General features: G+C 35.6%; 1 protein-coding gene across 2 annotated transcripts in view; it reads left to right on the top strand.

The window, feature by feature from the left end:
• Positions 1-17,563, top strand: part of MALRD1 (MAM and LDL receptor class A domain containing 1) — a 278,483-nt gene that overhangs the window by 216,970 nt on the left and 43,950 nt on the right. For both annotated transcript variants that reach the window (XM_085318263.1, XM_085318262.1), the window contains 3 exons: positions 4,462-4,737; positions 10,218-10,343; positions 13,404-13,470. In XM_085318263.1, coding sequence (XP_085174389.1) covers positions 4,462-4,737; positions 10,218-10,343; positions 13,404-13,470 — 469 coding nt within the window. The remainder of the gene's footprint in view (positions 1-4,461; positions 4,738-10,217; positions 10,344-13,403; positions 13,471-17,563) is intronic.

The raw sequence follows: 17,563 nt of genomic DNA, 5'->3' as shown, positions 1-17,563 counted from the left end.
TTACAGTGTCTRCTTGTGAAGTTTGGCTATATTCAGGAATCAGAATCAGTACCATGTGGCCAATTGCACTCCACAGATGACAAAAGACAACAGTACAAAAAAGCTTATACATACAGAAAATGTTCATCAAACAAGAGTAAGCATTTTATAAATCTCCATGCCACAAATATGTAATTATATCCCTGACTATGAGCACTTCATTGACATAACACTTTCCGTACTATAAAGACTCCTTATTCCCCAAACAGCCTACGAGCTCTATTAGTGTAATAGATGKTTTAATGATTAGCACATTGAAATAAAGCCTATCCAGAAGCTCTCATTTTGTCTGACAACAAAATAAAGGTATATACAGCTGTAGTTATTGTAGTACATGAGGCAGTGCATACAAAACTTTTGTTTTTCACACTGGCCTCATCTTTGTTTTTTGTGGCCCCCTCAACACCTCAATTCCACTTCTGAAAGTGAGGATGCTTTTAAGGTAGCTCAGCTGGGTCCCTAGATTATGACTCACATGACACAGCTAAATGAAGAGGCTCCTAATTATAGTGTTGTTTTATGATATGCAAATAAATGATCTATGGACCATTTTAAACTCCTTTAGTTTAGAGTATTTGCCACACACAATGTAAAATTGAACATTGAACGTAAAGAAAGATAAATAAGGACATGTTCTCTGCTGGTAGTTTAAAAAAATCATAGTTCCTTTAACTTTTATAGAGCATGAGCGATTTGTTACTGTTTTTCATGCAAATCTAAATCCAGACTCAGTATTCAGCAAAGCAGAGGTTATTTTCTCTGAAATTGTTTTTAATTAGTCTACTTTCCACCTGTGTGCTGATACTGAACGTTTTCTGGGGATATCCAGTCCTGGTTTTCAGAGACCATACATTTCATTAGATTTATCTCCGAATCGTTAAATAGCTTGAATAGATACTGTTTTTTATTTGTTTTATTGTTGGTATTTTTTTTTTTAAGTAGCCTGCACAGTATCTCTTCCACTCTTGAATGTGATCTGAAAATCAGACCTGCATAACACTCAGGAGATGAGCACTGTGTTAGGAACATCTTTCCCACATTTGGAGAAAGGTGAAGGAAACATTTTTCTGACATGCCAGGGTTAGGCAATTGTTGAATCCAACAATTTTAAGTGACTGAAATGCCCCATSGGCCACAGGTGGATAGTCAGAGTTGCACTGAAAGTGTCTTCTGTTTACACAACTTCATATATATCTACAGAGTGGCTATAGTATCTGTATGTATGCATAAGCTTACTGTTCTAAAGCTGAATCAGATGTGTATCCCACTGCTCAGCTCAGGAGACTGGAAGATATTTATTGTGAGTCTGTCATTAGGACTAGTTAATTTTTTGCTGCAAACCAAATTACAGTGGCAAGAAAACAGAATGAGTATTTCTACTGTTAAGAACGCAACATGCCAATAGTAAATACTGCAATGATGAGCTTAATATAAATAATTACATAGCAGCTTTGAATGCAAGTGATTAGTTTGGCATTAATGATAATGCTGCTTGAGTTTTCTTTTCAATTTAGAATTAATCATTCTGTGGATTTGCATACTTTTAATTAGTCAGGTTTAATTGTTAGCTATATGCAAATTAATGTTTTATAAATTTTCAAAATTTTTACCAGGCATATTTAATTTGTTCTTAATAAAAGCATTTATAAGCTAYTTCATATAGAGAAACTAAATTATACCCAGGAGTACAGTTTTTATAGGTCCTGGCAATCATATTTTCTAGAATGTCATCCAGAGCACAATTTCTTTATTGGATCTGAAGTCAAACAGATATGAACTAACTAATATATAGTGTGAATTAATAAGCAAGGTGGTATTCATAAAGTCTTTGAGATATGTCCTGATTTTATTTATTGTTCTGATCTAAAATGATTTTGCTGATTCCCAGCTATTTTTTTGGATTTTTATTAATGTAGTGAAAACATAAAACAGACCACAATAAGACTGCTGGATAACCTTACCCCTGATTTAACCTCTAGCATAAATTGGAGACATCTTTACTGTTCTCAATGAATATTGCATATGCTAAAATGATTTAGTATGCAAGTCAGAACTTGTTGCTGTTCATTATTTTCTAACAACAACGGGGAATTATAATACAAAAAAACAATTATTTCACCATTCAAAAAAGTACTCAAGCATTTGCTTAATTACTGAATTTAGTATAGGATCATTTACATGCACAAGCACTTGCTCTGATTGAGACCATCAGGCTGAACTGATCAATRCTACAAAAGACAGAAGATAGTATAACATTGAAGACTGGATTCATAAATGTTGAAATAAACAACACATTCAGGCATTATYGAATTTAAAAGTGGAATCCAAAATTCATAACTAAATTTTGCAGAACAAAGTGTGATAGAAACCTATTAGCAACCGTATCATGAACATGACAGGTATGCAGAATAAAATTGGGTAAAAAAGTACTCCTAACTGTACTACAAGTACAGTCTTTTCTTCAGCATAAACAAGTGCTCTTAGAGAAGGCAAATGTCTTATAGATGTAATAGTATAGCAGTTGTAATTTGTTAAGAAAGTCTATGGGACCAATTTCCACTATATCAGAATAAACACAGACAAATTAAAGCAACTACGAAAGAGCACGTGTAGGTGGAACTGACTCAAGCTTAAGACATTTGAGCTGGCTATATGCCTCCTAGGCACTGTGAGAAAGAGTATCATTAAAAGTAACAGAAGGAGTAATTACAATTCTGTCTTTTTAAACATTTGTTGTGCATGATTTACTCTATCTCTAAGAGTACCMGTTTTATATCAATAAATAGAGATAAATATGTTCTCTCAGTGACTTCCCATACATTTCATTGCTATCTCATCATGGCCCTTATATCGCCCCATATACAAATTTTTCATGAGGGACTCGAATCTAACGTGTTTATATATGACCGCTGGATGAAGTACAGATGAAGTACATCTTTTCCAGCCCAGTGGAATTGCATTTATAGCATGTGTTGTGTTTATTTGAATGCATTAGCAGTTCATTTTTGGACAAAATGTTATTGCTATTCATGCTGCAGGTATTTTAGACATTCACGTTTCAGTTAAGGTTTCCTATTGTAAAATCCCAGTGTGATAACACGGAATACACAAACGAACTACACCCAGTGGGTTAAAAATAGTAAAAATTTTGCAGCCATGTGTTCCCTTACAACGTGTCATGGCTTAATGCAGCAATAACATTTGACTTCTGAGGTCAGAGAGTAATGCTTGCATCGTTTCAAAAAGCAAGCTAAAACAGGCTGTGCTGACTGGGTTTGCTCTGCTTCAGCCCAAGACAATAGCAAAAATCCTGCTGGCTTTTACAGGATTGGTGACATTAATTTGTCTTTCCTTGTCTCTAACAATCATGATATTGTTTTGTTTACTCATATACCACAAACTGGCCTAGTAAAAATTAAATACGTGGAGTTAAATTCTAGAGATTTTCTCTTTTCCCTCTATATCAGTCAAAAATTGCAAGAATCCATCACATTGCTCCCATAGGAGACATGGATGGTGTAAACAATATAGTTAGCATAGACAGCTTTGTATAATTCAGTTTCCATAAACAGTTCTGATGGTTGTGCCAGTAAAATTCAATTGCAATGATTTTGCTTTAAGGAAAGAGGGACTCAAGTGTCCCTAAAGCAAATTTATGTGTACAAATGATCACAGAAAGTTATTTCCAAAAATTTTTCCAGCTAAGCAAGTAGACATGGAATATTTCTTCTTTTGTCAGGTGTTTGAATTAGTTGAAGTCTTAAATTTAAAAGATAAATTTTCTTTTCTTTCCATTGTACCCTGGAATCCTTTATCTGTTTAGTCTTTGATTTAATTCACTTTCAAGTGAAACTAAGCTACAGAATCAGAGTAACAATAAACTATATCAGTGTAAAACCTTTGTTGTTACTTTACAAAAATCTCTTGTCTTACTCTGTGGCATGTTCAGACCTTATTGTGGGTAATAGCTTTCCGTTSATCTAGACTTACATCGCTTGCTTTGTTTTTATCTATTCAACACTGAATAGAGGAAGTTTGTAACTTGAGGGCTGTCAAGAATATTATTTAACCTTTTCCTGAAACAGGCTGAAAGACAAGTTTTAACAGTACTTTAGTATTAACCCTCCTGTACCTGTGTGGCACAAGCAACAGTACGATGAAAATAAATACTACCTTTGGTCTATAGAAAGAAAATACTGCAACAACATCAGTGGGGTTAGTATGGTAAGTCAAAATGTTTTCAATGGTGTGTTCTCTATTAGGATCTGTGCTTTTATGTATTTTCTTTTTTAACTCTTCACTCTCAGGATTAGCTGCCTTCCTAGTGATCTCTGTGTACATCTCAAAGGCATTTAGATGGTCACTGAAGGAACTGAATCAACAAAAAGAAAGGAATTTCTGGGCTTCATTTTCTCTGTTTAGGACCAGCTGATCCATACCCTCCAGCTTGCGGTAGTGACCAGTTCATATGTGCATATGTGCAGCAGTGTTTGCCCCTCACTGCAAAATGCAACGGGACTGAAGACTGTGCAGATGGAAGTGACGAAATGAACTGTCCCACGAAGATCCCTACCACAGCGTCTTCAGGGCTCTGCAAGCAAACTGAATTCCTGTGTCCTTCAGAAGGGTGTATCCCATCCCTCCTGAAATGTGATGGTGTGCCTGACTGCCAGCTTCACGAGGATGAAATTGGCTGCCGTAAGTTACTTTCGTTGCTGTAGTTAAATCCATGCTAACTTACTTCCCTGAAATAGTGTGAAAAATGTAAAAAAGAGTAATATAAAGAAGTGAAGAGTAGAATTCAGTATTTCCTAGTCAAGAATATTATCATTTGTGTTGTATATAATGTGTTATCTGCAAAGAAGCTCTACATCTGCAAATAAATTTCTTTACATATTCTTTTTTCCTAGCTTCCAACTATGACAAATGCTTAAAAAGGTTTGCATTATATTTCGGTTAATAATTGGAAGCATTTCCACTTTCACCYATAGACCAGCCAGTTGCATTTGCATTGGTTCACATCTGTTTACAGTATGACAGATATAGAGTTTTACAGTTCTGTTATTCAGTGACTCACAGGGCAATCCTGACCTTTCAAGGATTTTGAAAGCAAGTTTATTCATGTAGTAGCAGCAATCTCTGCCTCAGCCAGGAAGAAAGGCTCTCAAGAAATACAGGACACAGACTTGTCTGTCATGACGTACCGTGGAGTTTCAGATGGGCACAAAACTGTGTGTCTGCACATTTCAAAATATTTCATTATTGGTAGATGAACTGAGGCCAAACATTTTGTTATAGGAAGACTTAAATAATTAGCTGTATGGAAAAGGTAGTTTTTCACATGTACAAACATTTTTTCACAAGCTTTTCTTTCTGCAAATGTTTTAATATTTTATTTTTCATCCTGATAAAAACCAAAAAATATTAAAATATGAGTTTGCTGTAGGCTGTATACTCAAGTTTTCAATCATCTGTACCAAAACTATTGGCTATACATACAGGCTGGCATACATGCCATTTCCTTTTAAAGATTAGGATATATATATATATATATATATTTGATATATAACTTTGCAAACTATCTTTGCATGCCTTTCTAGGAATGTTCATTTAGAATTGAACTCTGTGGTTTTGTTGGCAAGAGGCATGGATTCTAGGATATCTCTCACCTTAAATTCTATATATCCCAAAGGTCCCAAGATATCTTCATTAACCTTCATTCACCCCACTCTCCTCCTCAACCCATGCTCTGGGAGAGGCCTCTCTGCTGTATGTGTAGTAGGTGTAGAGTCCAACCCCAGACCACAACAGCTAACATAYACTCCAAAAACTCCAAGACTTCCAGGAGTATCTGTACTCCCCAGACAACTGAAATACTGTTTCATTGCCTTTGATTTTTAAAGTAATACCTAAGGAACAAGGGGAAATTAAGTCCTGGCCTTTTCAAGAACAAAAATTCTGAGCAGGGTGGAAGCTTATTCAAACCTACAACCTCACTGATACTCCTAAATTCGGTTTTGACTATATAAATATATAATTTTGACAATACAAGATAGGAATACAAGAGCAGCTACCAYAGTTCTTCTCTGAAGAAGATATTTGCTGAGCAGCAAAGCAAGAAGTAAGTGGTTAGTAGTGGTCTGGAATGGAATCAGAGCCAAGTTGATTGCTATTGCACAACAGCACAACAGTTTCCAACTTAAATGTATATACTACGAGAGTGCAGCGTTTCATCTTCTCTAGCTGCCTACTTTTAACATGTGAAATGTCACTTAAATTTGTCAGTAGAGGAAAGTCAGGGAGGGAAGAAGGAAATATTTCATTTACAAATTTAGTTTACTTTACTGAAATATTTGCATAGTCTATGAAATAATAGAGTGCTGTGCAAGTATGTCCAGGCTGTGCGTGTACTGTAATTAACATACGGATTGGGTTTTTTGCAGATTTTTTGGAGACCTGAAAATGATTTTTTCTTTCTAAGCAGTAACAAACAAGAATAGGATAGTTAAGATTTAAGTAGCAAAATCATTTTCTGGTGCTGATCAAATTTAAGCAAACAGTAAAATTTTGTTCCACATCTTCCCTTTTAAATCCTTTTTTTTTTTTTTTTACCAGAGCTTGAGAAATTTTCTTTCACTTTCAATTACTTTTCCATGCTACTGTTATTTTAAGTGATCGATTCAAAGTTTGCTGATGGCAAAACTCTCTTGATTATTCTTCCAGCTGATTTTAGAAGGTTTAAATTTAGGAATTACCAGCTTCTTCCATTTTGTGTGTGCCATAATGTCCCTTTGCAATATCATTCATTTAAATTCATTTAAAAAGCTCAACTGCTTTCTGAATTCCAGAATCTATCAAAGAAAATTATCTTCTGGGATGAAGACCAGTTGGTAAAATGCATTCTGTGGAGATTACGTAAAAATCCCAACAGAAGGCCAACGTGAAGAAAAACAAACAGAAAGTGCATTAGTCAGATATCTAGTACAGCCACTACTTCTACCACAGAAATGCTCTTCTCCATGAGTTAGAGATTTATGCAGGCAGAGTTTTCCGTAGAGTTCACTCAATATTTAGATAGTATAATATTGTGCTAATACTGTATTATACCTACAAATAGGGTGGATTTTATTACTTGCTGTTTTAACAAGAAGGTCTTGGAATTATATTCCAGTTATAGGTATTCTACTTAGCCAGCGAGGGCTGGCTCTCATTGCCAATTTTAGTGAAGGGACTCTATTTCACCACTTTTATCTAATCTTTTTTTTTTTTTCTTTTTAATTACCTGATTACAAATGTAAAGGTTTAAAACAAATGTATTAACATTAATGGGATGCATATATTACTTTCCCACATTCCCCAAAAGCATCTGACTTCAGTGCTAATAGAAATGAATAAAAAGGGATTTCTTCATTCTCTGTAGCCCAACAATATGTATCTGTTATAGTCATCAAATTCTAAATACCTAATAAACATTAAAAATTATGTATTTTCAAAGGGAGTGCGATTTTTTATCTTTCCTATAGTTTTAATTTGAACCCGCAAAATGAAACATAGGTGAAAAGCTGGTACTTTCATTCCAATATGTTCACTTTTATTAGTGCTCCATTTAATATCTTTATCCCCCAAAAATACTTGAAGGCCTCTCACAAAAGTAAAGAATAACTAGTTGGACCTATACCATCCTGGTGATCAATAGATATTAATGGATCAAGAGTAACTAGCAGTTCTTCTGCCTCACTGTCAGGTATGAGTCCGGCAGTCAGCCAAGGACTGGCCAGAGAAAAAATGGCTAATTGATACTTTCCTTTCTTTTCACAACCCTCACCACAAGTTAAAGCTCAGGAGCTGGATCTCTGCTGTGTTAGTCACAACAGATACCAGACAAACCATAAGTATGTTATGTGCACATAGTTTGCAATGTCCTCGGAGTGTATGTGCAGACATAAAAGGCCTAAAGCACATAAGGGAAATTGTTGAGTTCAAAAACATGATTTATGTCAAATTTACAATTTTGTTTCCCTTGCAACCCTAGGCTGACCGTGTAATTTTGCTCACAGACCAAGTATCTGTGTGCAAATGACTACTTACAAAACTGGTTCAAATATCATTGAGACATCATCCCCCAAATTGCAAAGGGTGTTTGGGATTTGGATCTGATTGCAAATAAAATAAGTGTAAGATTATTATTTGCTTAGGAAAGTGCAGTAGAGGGCATGGGATTGTTAGTTATTTTCTGGAAAGCTGACAAGATCACAAGAGAGAGATTGCAGGATATGCTACAAATCTGGATCACAGAAAGCACCACATGACTGGAACGATGCTGTAATCTGTCTCTTTTATTTTTTTTCCCTTCTTTTTTCTTTCCAGTCTGCCAAGAGCTATTCAGCCAGACTAACAGAGTTCAAGAGAATGGAGAGTAGATAAAGCTAGGCAATTGCTACATGACATGACATGCTGTATGATGTGTATAAAAGGAAGAACAGGAAAAATATGTTTCCATATGTGTGAATGACAAAGCGTGGACTCCATTTAGGAAGAAAGGAGTCACCAACATTATCAAAAAAAAACAATTGATTTTGAGTGACAATCTAGCGATAGCCTAATAGACTGATATTCTGAATTTTCTGAAAAAGAGAATTTTAAGTGTCTTGATTTAATGACTCCAGAGTTGAGATATTCAGAAACACTAGCATTTTTAAAAAATATTTATCACTGCAAAAGGGAGATCTTTCTTTGAGGCCTATGCCGGAAAAGGAGATTGTTTTTGGTCATGGTATTGCATTTAGGCTGCTGTCAACTTCCAACAAATTCCCTCTTCAATATCAAGCCTTTCCCAGTCAATTAAAGAGATTCTGAGTATATAGTCCTGAGGTAAACACGTGTCTAGAATACTACAGCAATTGTTTAAAATCAGACCAAACATTTAATTTGTCATAAAGATTAATTAAAATTGGGAATGCAAGTGGCTTCTCTTTATGATTGCTGGTATTCTTCTACAGATATTTCTGTAGTCCTTAGTATAGTACAGATTTAGTATAATTAAATTAGCTAGTGTAACAATATAATTAAAAGTTTTAATCCCACAAATCCTTAGTCACCTGAGTTCATGGTGATTGTAAGAATACCTAAACTGTCAAGAGCTGGAAGGCTCTGATTCCATAGTTGGAATCTAAAATTGAAATTCAGAATTTATATTTAACATATTGTTGTAATAAATATAGGCCAGAAAATTAGGTTCTATTAAAGTGTGGAGCATCCTATAGTTGTACAACCTGGGAGGCCCATTGCAATGTACACTGGCTCCTGTACCCAGGAAAAATGAAATCTAGATGTGGCGTTGGGGCATTTTTAACAGTCTTTAATTCTTTCTCTCTCTCTGAAATTGTATCTAACTCCAGTGTAGTCAAAAGAGTTCTCCCTGTTTTGCRTAAGTGTCATTGTGAGAGAGCTCAGCTCATATTACCTTAAACAAAAGCCTTAAAAAATAATAGCTTAAGGCAACATAAGAGAATGTTGTGTTCGATAAAATAACAATATGATGTTATATTCCAGAGAAAGATGCAAAGCCATTGGGTACATCCTGTAGATCAGTGATCAGTAATGAATTACCTGGAGGCTTATGTGATTCTGTCAGGATCTTCCCCTCACAACTCCTCTGGACAAGCACAATTGAATGCCTAAGCATGAAAAATGCCTGCAAGTTTAGATCTTTCAATATAATACTTCTCTGCTACTTCACATATAACCACCTACATAGTATTTGATGGGGTTTTTTTGTAAGAAAGGGAATAACATTATGAATTTTATTTGTTCTGTGTTTAAAAATTAATTCCATCATTTCAACACTAGGCTATGCCTGATTGTTGATTACACCTGACTCTCTATGGGCTTTCACTAGGGTTTTGCAGTTTACTATGTCACTTCTATAAGTAAATACTCCTTCCTCTACTTCAGAAATTTAACCTGGGAAAATTCAGCTTCTGCAACATTTCTCATCTGTGTTTATTTGCCTATTTATCTACTCAAAGGTAAAGTTGTGAGGRTGAAAGTGTGTAGCGGCTACATAGACCACAGTCCATAGTTTATATACTATACCACAGATCAGGTTATCTGATATTTTTTAAAGTGAATAAAGTAAATAGAGCTGACAATAACTGTCATGTTCCTTTTATTTCCAGCCATGCAAGATTGTTTCAAAGGCTCCTTGTTATGTGTGTCAACTAATCAATGCATTCCAGTCTCCCAGCGTTGTGATGGTGTTGTAGACTGTGCTGATTTCAGTCCTGATGAATCCAGCTGTTCAGGTACTTAGTTTTACATAAAAATATCATTTGAAACAGAAAAATGTAGTGGTTTATTAATAAATTTTTAAGTAGTCCTCAAACTAGATTTAAGTCCCTCTGCTAAAGTTTAATCAGATTATGCCAAGCATGAATTTTCATCAAGAAAGTATCACACAGAAAAATAGTGAAATAAAAATGGAAAATAACATAGCATGGCAAGTACATAAGGGATGTTTCTTAAGATACATACACATTGTTTGAAAGAAAAAAAAAGCTTCTGAGATAGAATACTCGCACAATGTCTTGATTTTAGCCATGAGAGTAACCCACTTTAGTAAGTTCAGCATTTCTGAGATTACTGAGATTTTTTAAAACTATAATGCAAATCCAGGTTGGAAAATAAAGCAAATATATAGAATTTGTTTTAGCACAATTCAATTCCTGCAAAATTTAGGATTTTTTTACAACAGTGAAATAATGGAGGTATATAAAAATAAGACAATAATATATATCGGATATGAAATCTAATTTTTTATAACAAAATCTAACAAAAACATAGATTATGATTTTATAAAATTACAACATTTAGATACAGAGCATCTCATGGTTCCCCAAGACAGTTATGAACTTTGAGCCTGTTCTGTGTTATCAGTATTCCTCTCACTTTGGTAAAGTTACATTAGCTGAAGATTTAACCTTCTGTTTTTAAAATATGTTTTTACTTATAGAATATAATTGTAAAATATATTTCATAAAATTTAATATGTACAGTAATTTATTAAAATATGTTAAGTGTTATTCACAAAAAAACTAGAAGGCTAGGGTTTACATTCACTTCCTAGGATTAGGTACCCACTGGTCTCTCTGGGAGCAAAACTTGACCAGAAGTGTTGTGTTTATTATATATGCTTGTTATACATGTGGTTTTTTATCTGAGAGAAGCAATGATACTTTAACATGATGAATTAATTATTTTACAATTCAGAGTGAATACATGCTTGGTAAATTTTATTTATAAGAAATATTTTAAATGAAAAGGAATATGCTCAGGAAGTAATTCAAGGTAGAAATATGTAGAATGTAAACCAATAGACTTGTTTGACAGTAAATTACAGACCTTCCACTGTTTTTTTTTTTCAGATAGCAGAGCTTTTAAGTAATTTGCTTTTCATTCTTTCCTCTTAGAACTGCAGATATTCACACTGCATAGCACAATATTTATGTGCCTCTGCAAACAATTTTATATGGCATATACGCTGAAGTTACAAAATTAAATGTAATTTATTTTACTGCTTTGAATCCTGTGATGCATAAATATCACACGAAAATTTAGAAGAATATTCACTACTCTGTGGTTACACATTGCTGCAATATTGGGGGCAAAAACGAAAGTAAAATTGTATGGTCATGCAGTCTAATAGGGAAAGGTATTTGTATTTGTTGTGGACAAAACAGTTTCGACCCAGGGAATTTTGCTTATTTGCCAGTTAAAATAAAACTTAATTACTGATTCAGATATTGAGAAATACGAAGCCATAAAGAATTAAACAAACAGTTAGGGCCTTTCCCTGCTTTCCCCAGGCTCCGCTCCAGTCCAGCACCTCTCCTCCCTCTTCTTTGTCTCCGTTCCCTTGCTTCTGCCGCAGGTTGCTGCCAGGCCCTCCCAGCCCCTTCGGTGAGGGGATGGCTGGCGAAAGGCCAGTGCCTTCTGGTTTATTTTTGTCACTCCTTGCTTCTTACGCTTTTCTGCCACTACTCCCTGCTTATTGCTCATTTTTTTCTGCCCCAGCACTCTCCTGGGGGATGTCTCTGCTCTTCCATGGGTCCTCCACAGACCGCAGTCCCCTTAGCGGTGTCTTTGCTCCACCATTGGTCCACSGTGGGCTGCAGTCCCCTGGGGAGTGTCCTTGCTTTATCATTGGTCCCCTATGGGCTGCAGCCCCCTCAGGCGTCCCTGCTCCACTGTTGCTTCCCCATGGGCTGCAGTCTTTCCAGGAGCATATGTCCTTCAGCATAGAGCACCTCCTTCCAAGAGTGTGCCTCTAGCCATGTCCCCAGCTGTGTCCACTACTCCTTGCTTTCTCCATTTCACGTCTCCATATACATTTCTTATTGTATCCACTTTAATGTCTCCTCATGTCTCCTCTCATACGCATCCTTTCATGTCTCCTGTGTCTTCTGGCCCTCACATCTACTACCCCTTCTTAAAGAGGCTTGAGCAGAGGCACCATGTGTGTCTGGTCAGCTTTGAGGCTGTTTCCCTCCCTTACAGAGCCAGGTGGAATGGTTGTGACCGGCACAAGAGGGTTCATGGCCCCTCCCACCCAGCTCGCCCCTGCAGCCCTGCTACCCAAACCCTGCCAGTTATGACAATACATGCCTTAACAGTTACTTTCTTCCTACAAAAGACTGAAGAGATTCGTTTTTGATTTTGAGTATTTCTTGCTGTGTCACTGGCTCAATAGAACTGAATCTGATCATGTGGAAATGCATGTAAAAGGGTCAAAGGTTCATAATCTATTTGGCTGACAGCTCCCTCTTCTTAAACACCTTGCTCTTTTCAAGACTGATTTCTCTTCTGCTTACAAGCATATGATTCTGAGCATTACAATTCTGGGCATTGTTAATTAGAAGATGGATCATACAGGAGTAAACAATTGTTCTTTTGCCACCTCTATATTTAAACTRTTAATAAAAATATTAGATTTAAGGAGGAACATACATGCTAGATCAATCTTTTCAACTTCTTTCTTGTTTTATATGTTCATATGTTCATTGTTTGAAAATCCAGTAAGTGACAAAAGCTCCATTTCTAGAGTCAAATGAAATTCTGACTTCAGAAAAAATGAATCATGTTCACGTGAAAGTGACTCCTTTATGCTTAAGAGTAGTACGTTGACTTTAATGTATTTATAACTTGACACTTACATCACCAAGTCAAGGTCTAAAGTTTGAGTTTTCAAATGCTAAGCACCTAAAATGACAGGTGTGAATACTCAGCATTTTTAAAAAGTCAAGCAATGATAATTTTAGTAATGGGGAGAGGAAAGCTTAATCATATTTTTACCTTTACGTTTGTAGATTGTCCTGAAGAATACTGCAGAAATGGTGGAACCTGTGTCATCAGAGATGCTGTTCCTTTATGCCAGTAAGGTTCATTGGGTTGATTTGTGGTTTGAAGTTGGGGAAAGGGACTGCTGGAAGAACTGTTTTGTTACCCACAGACATAATGACATTCAAGGGAAATGCACTTTGAAAAGTTTCTGTGTGTTTACCCTATTTTAATTTACAACCACTGAGTGAACAGTGCTTTGAGAAGAAAATGATTTACCCAATAGAACTTTCTGTGGATGAACTTTTTTCATGTGGATGAACTTTTCTCATCCATCATTACATGGGACAGCCTGTTTGCCTGACATCTTAAGTTTCCTTTGTTTCACATGAATATGTTTCATGCTAACATTTAAAACCACACTATATTATGAAAAAATACACTTTATATGCAGCAGGCATTGTGTACCTCAGACAGGATTTAAAGGTCATGTTCACATCTTTGCCTGAACTTAAGATGTATCTCTGTTATAATGTTATTTTTCCAGATATTTGGGGAAAGGGAGACTGATTTTCCAATTATGGCAAACAAAACTAAACATTTACTGTCACTTTTTTTTCTGGCAGTGCTATATGCTGAAACACAAATAATGAATATACTTCTGATGTGGAATGCAAGAGTCATTAAAAGGTGTCTCAAGATATTTGATGGGATTGATTTATAAAAGATATCACTCTGTTTCCCCCTGGGAAATGACAGGAGACTTTTTTGAAGTTCAAAGAAAACAGTGTTGTATTCTATCGTGTTTTTATCCTTTATGTGCTTCTATGGATCTTGACACAGCATTCCCCAACTTACTGAAGAAGAGCTTGTTTTATCAGAGTATCTATTTTAGTCCTGACCAGATATTAAGGCTTGTGTCCTAGTCTCTAGGTAACTCAAATAAGTAAGCCTGCAGAGAGAATTTCAAGGGGCTTATCGTTTACTGACTGAAGAAATGTGATAAATAGCATATCAGCAAAAGCAGGCACTTTGGTATTTGAGTAGTTTGATTTAGCTCTCAGAAAAGCACAACTAATTAATAGTAGATTTCCCAAAGAATCTCCCCTGTTGTAGAGAACGGCCGCTGCAAGAAGCTTGGAATTTCTTTAAGACAGACATTTAAAAACGTCTGGAACATAGAAAGAGCAAAAGGAGACTAAAAACCTAGGGAATTGTTTCAGGTGAAATGGAGTGGGTAGTCAGAAAGTAAAGAAGTTAGGAATATCTAGAGAGCATACAGCCGATAGATTAAATCATTGTTACAGATTAAATCATTCATCAACACAAAAATTCTTTCAGAGGCAATAAACTGGGGGAGTCATTGACGTTTTGGGGATACAAGAGAATTATCAAGGCTGAAGATATACCAGATCTTGCAAATGGAAAGAAACCAATTAGCAAGTGGTTCTCATCCACATAAATAAGATGGAAGCAAAGGAAGTTTCAGTACTGAGAAGACAGTACACAGATTAAGGACAATAAATAAAGTGTTAAGGATAATATAATAAATCATTTTAAATATTTCTATTATCATTTAATAATAAGGACTAAGGATAATGCAATAAATAATTCCTTTAGCATTCAATAAGGAATATGATGCTGAATTCTGGTGCAATGCACAGGTGACTGAAGTGAAGGCACAGAAATGAAAATGGCCTAACTAATGGGCAAACATGACTCCAAGAGCTGTATGTGCTTGTGTCAAGGGAATAGGTAATCTCAGTTCAAGAATACTAGAAAAACAGTGCATGTTGGAATGGTGGGAGGCTTTTTGAAAACTGTACAATTTTCTCCTGGGATACGACTGGAGAACAGCAACTGGAGAAGAAAAGGAGTTGGCAGATCAGCAGTCTGATATCCATAGCATTCAAGGCTTTGTAACATTTTGAAGGAATTAAGCATACATATAACAACAGAGGATAAGATAAGCTTTTGCATGATATTTGAAAATCTCACATGTCAGTATCATGAAAAGAATGAAAAGATCAAAAATATTCCTTAAACACAAAAAATGTAAAGGTGTCCCAGTTTTCATTTGTGAGGAAAAAACCTGAAAAACTAGAAATTACTGTGGAAAAAACACTAGCTTTTTATCTGTTCATTCTCAGTTCTTAGCTTATATTCCCTTAAAAAGGATGATATTTCGGTAGAGATAACTCCTTCTACTGGGGGCAACTGCTCTTCTAGATTGCAGGTTAGGTCTGGTGAAAGAGAAGCACAAATAAAGTTGCCTGTGACCCAGCAAGGAAACCCTGAAAAGAGCAGAGTGTGGTTACTGCCCTGTCTCTGAAATGCCRGAAAAGAAGAGTCTTCCTAGACGCCCAGAGGTAACCGTGTGGAGATTACCGTGACTCTAAAAGTCACCAAGCAGCACTGAAGTGAATATCTGTTCTTCAGTGATACAGTGGAGAAGGGGTACCTTTCTAATATATTCTTTTATTTCTATTTGTCTTACACAGTGAATTCCARTCTTTACTTGAGATGTTAGTATTCTAGTTTCTGTTAAATAAAATATGACTAGGAGTTTAAAGCCTTTTCTGGCCTTCTCAGAGAAACTCAATTTAAAAGAAAAAGGTCTAGGCAGATCGCAATAGGCTGATTCATGGTTTCATTACATTCCTGTAAAATCAGAAATCACTTCTTGTCCTACCTTAGTTTGAGGTATATTGATAGAAGAGAATCTAGTGTCTCAAAAGTATTTTTATTAGTGGTAAGAGATTTTTTTTTCTGTGCTTTTAATGCAATCTGGTTGAAATATTTGACTGTATATGCTCCTCTAGCCTGTGTGATGTGTTAGCACTAAACATATTGAATTTGTAGTTGCTTAGAGGAAAAAAACTCCAACTATTTAAAGAGGCTTAAAGTTGATTGTAGATTTTATACACTGAGTACTTCTAAAATTTCAGTGATGCTTTATATTTTTGTGTGTATGCACTGTTGTTGTTTGTGAATGGTTAGGAAGTCATCCTGACTTGCTTTCAGTAGTATGTGGCTAAGAGGGTTCAGGAGCTCTGAGAAGGTGAACTCATCAGTGGAGATATCAGTAGATGTGGCAGAAAAGATAATAGCAGATACAAGTCTAGATTAGGTTGCAACGTATTTCGGACTCGCTAACAGTGTTGGTATATTACCAGGAGAGGAGGGTCATTTCTGTTAACAGAAATACATTAGTGAAAACAGCTTTTCTTAGCTGATATATAATGAATGTATTAACTTTAATGAGAGATTTGATACGATGATGGATGTCTTGTTTTTTGTCTTGTTGATTGTTTTTGTTCCCAGCAAGAGTTTGCAATGAAATGCAGAGCAATGGTGCTCTAGGGACATGTGTAGCTTACTATTTGGGTGAACTCCAGCTTGCTGACTCTCCTGATCCTCACTAGTGTTTGAATTCTGAGTTGGGCCTGAAAGCCATTTGCATTTGCTTCTCTTATTTGGTTGGGAGAGTATTTGGGGAACATACTAAATATGTTTGTCCTGTTCTTACTACTTCCAGGATGTGCACTTTGGCTACACTTTGGTCTTAAATGCCACAACCAGTCTTATTTCTGAAAATGTGGCTCCTATTTGACATGACTGAGATCCCTTCTGTAGCAGCAATCAGTTACCATGGCTGTACATACAAATCATGATAATTTGAACAATAATAGCCAAACTTTTTGCATACACAATGGTCTGATTTCCAAATTATTTGTTATTGTATGTGTGCTTTCCTCAAATGTTTGCTTGATTTGTTTTAAAAAATGAGACCACAGATCTTTGGCAACTTAGGAAAGCAGTATTGATGGCAACAAATATGCTGGGAAATGTGTGTTTTTCAGTCTCTGAAATGGAAAGGTGAGATTTCAAAGATCATACTAGTGCTGAAAACCTGAAAACACAATAGTGTTTTGTACTTGCTTGGTAATATATAACTCTAATACTGGCCAGACAAATTCTATTACATTACATTTACGTATAAATTGTACAACTCATGGCTCATATATAAAAACTCATCATAGTACTTGTCCTTCGTTTTATTTTATACAGATGTTTTCTATGTAGTATACCAAAATAAAGAGGAGTTGCACTAACTGATATAAAAGAGTGTAAATGATGAACCTTGAAGAAGGGTCTATTGTTAAGCAGAAAATATAATTATATTCAC

Source organism: Rhea americana, unplaced genomic scaffold (genome assembly GCF_003343005.1).
Source record: "Rhea americana isolate MKP2758 unplaced genomic scaffold, rheAme1 scaffold_53, whole genome shotgun sequence".
Classification (NCBI taxonomy): domain Eukaryota; kingdom Metazoa; phylum Chordata; class Aves; order Rheiformes; family Rheidae; genus Rhea; species Rhea americana.
The sequence above is the reverse complement of the archived record's forward strand: the minus strand, read 5'-3'. Positions and strand labels throughout refer to the sequence as shown.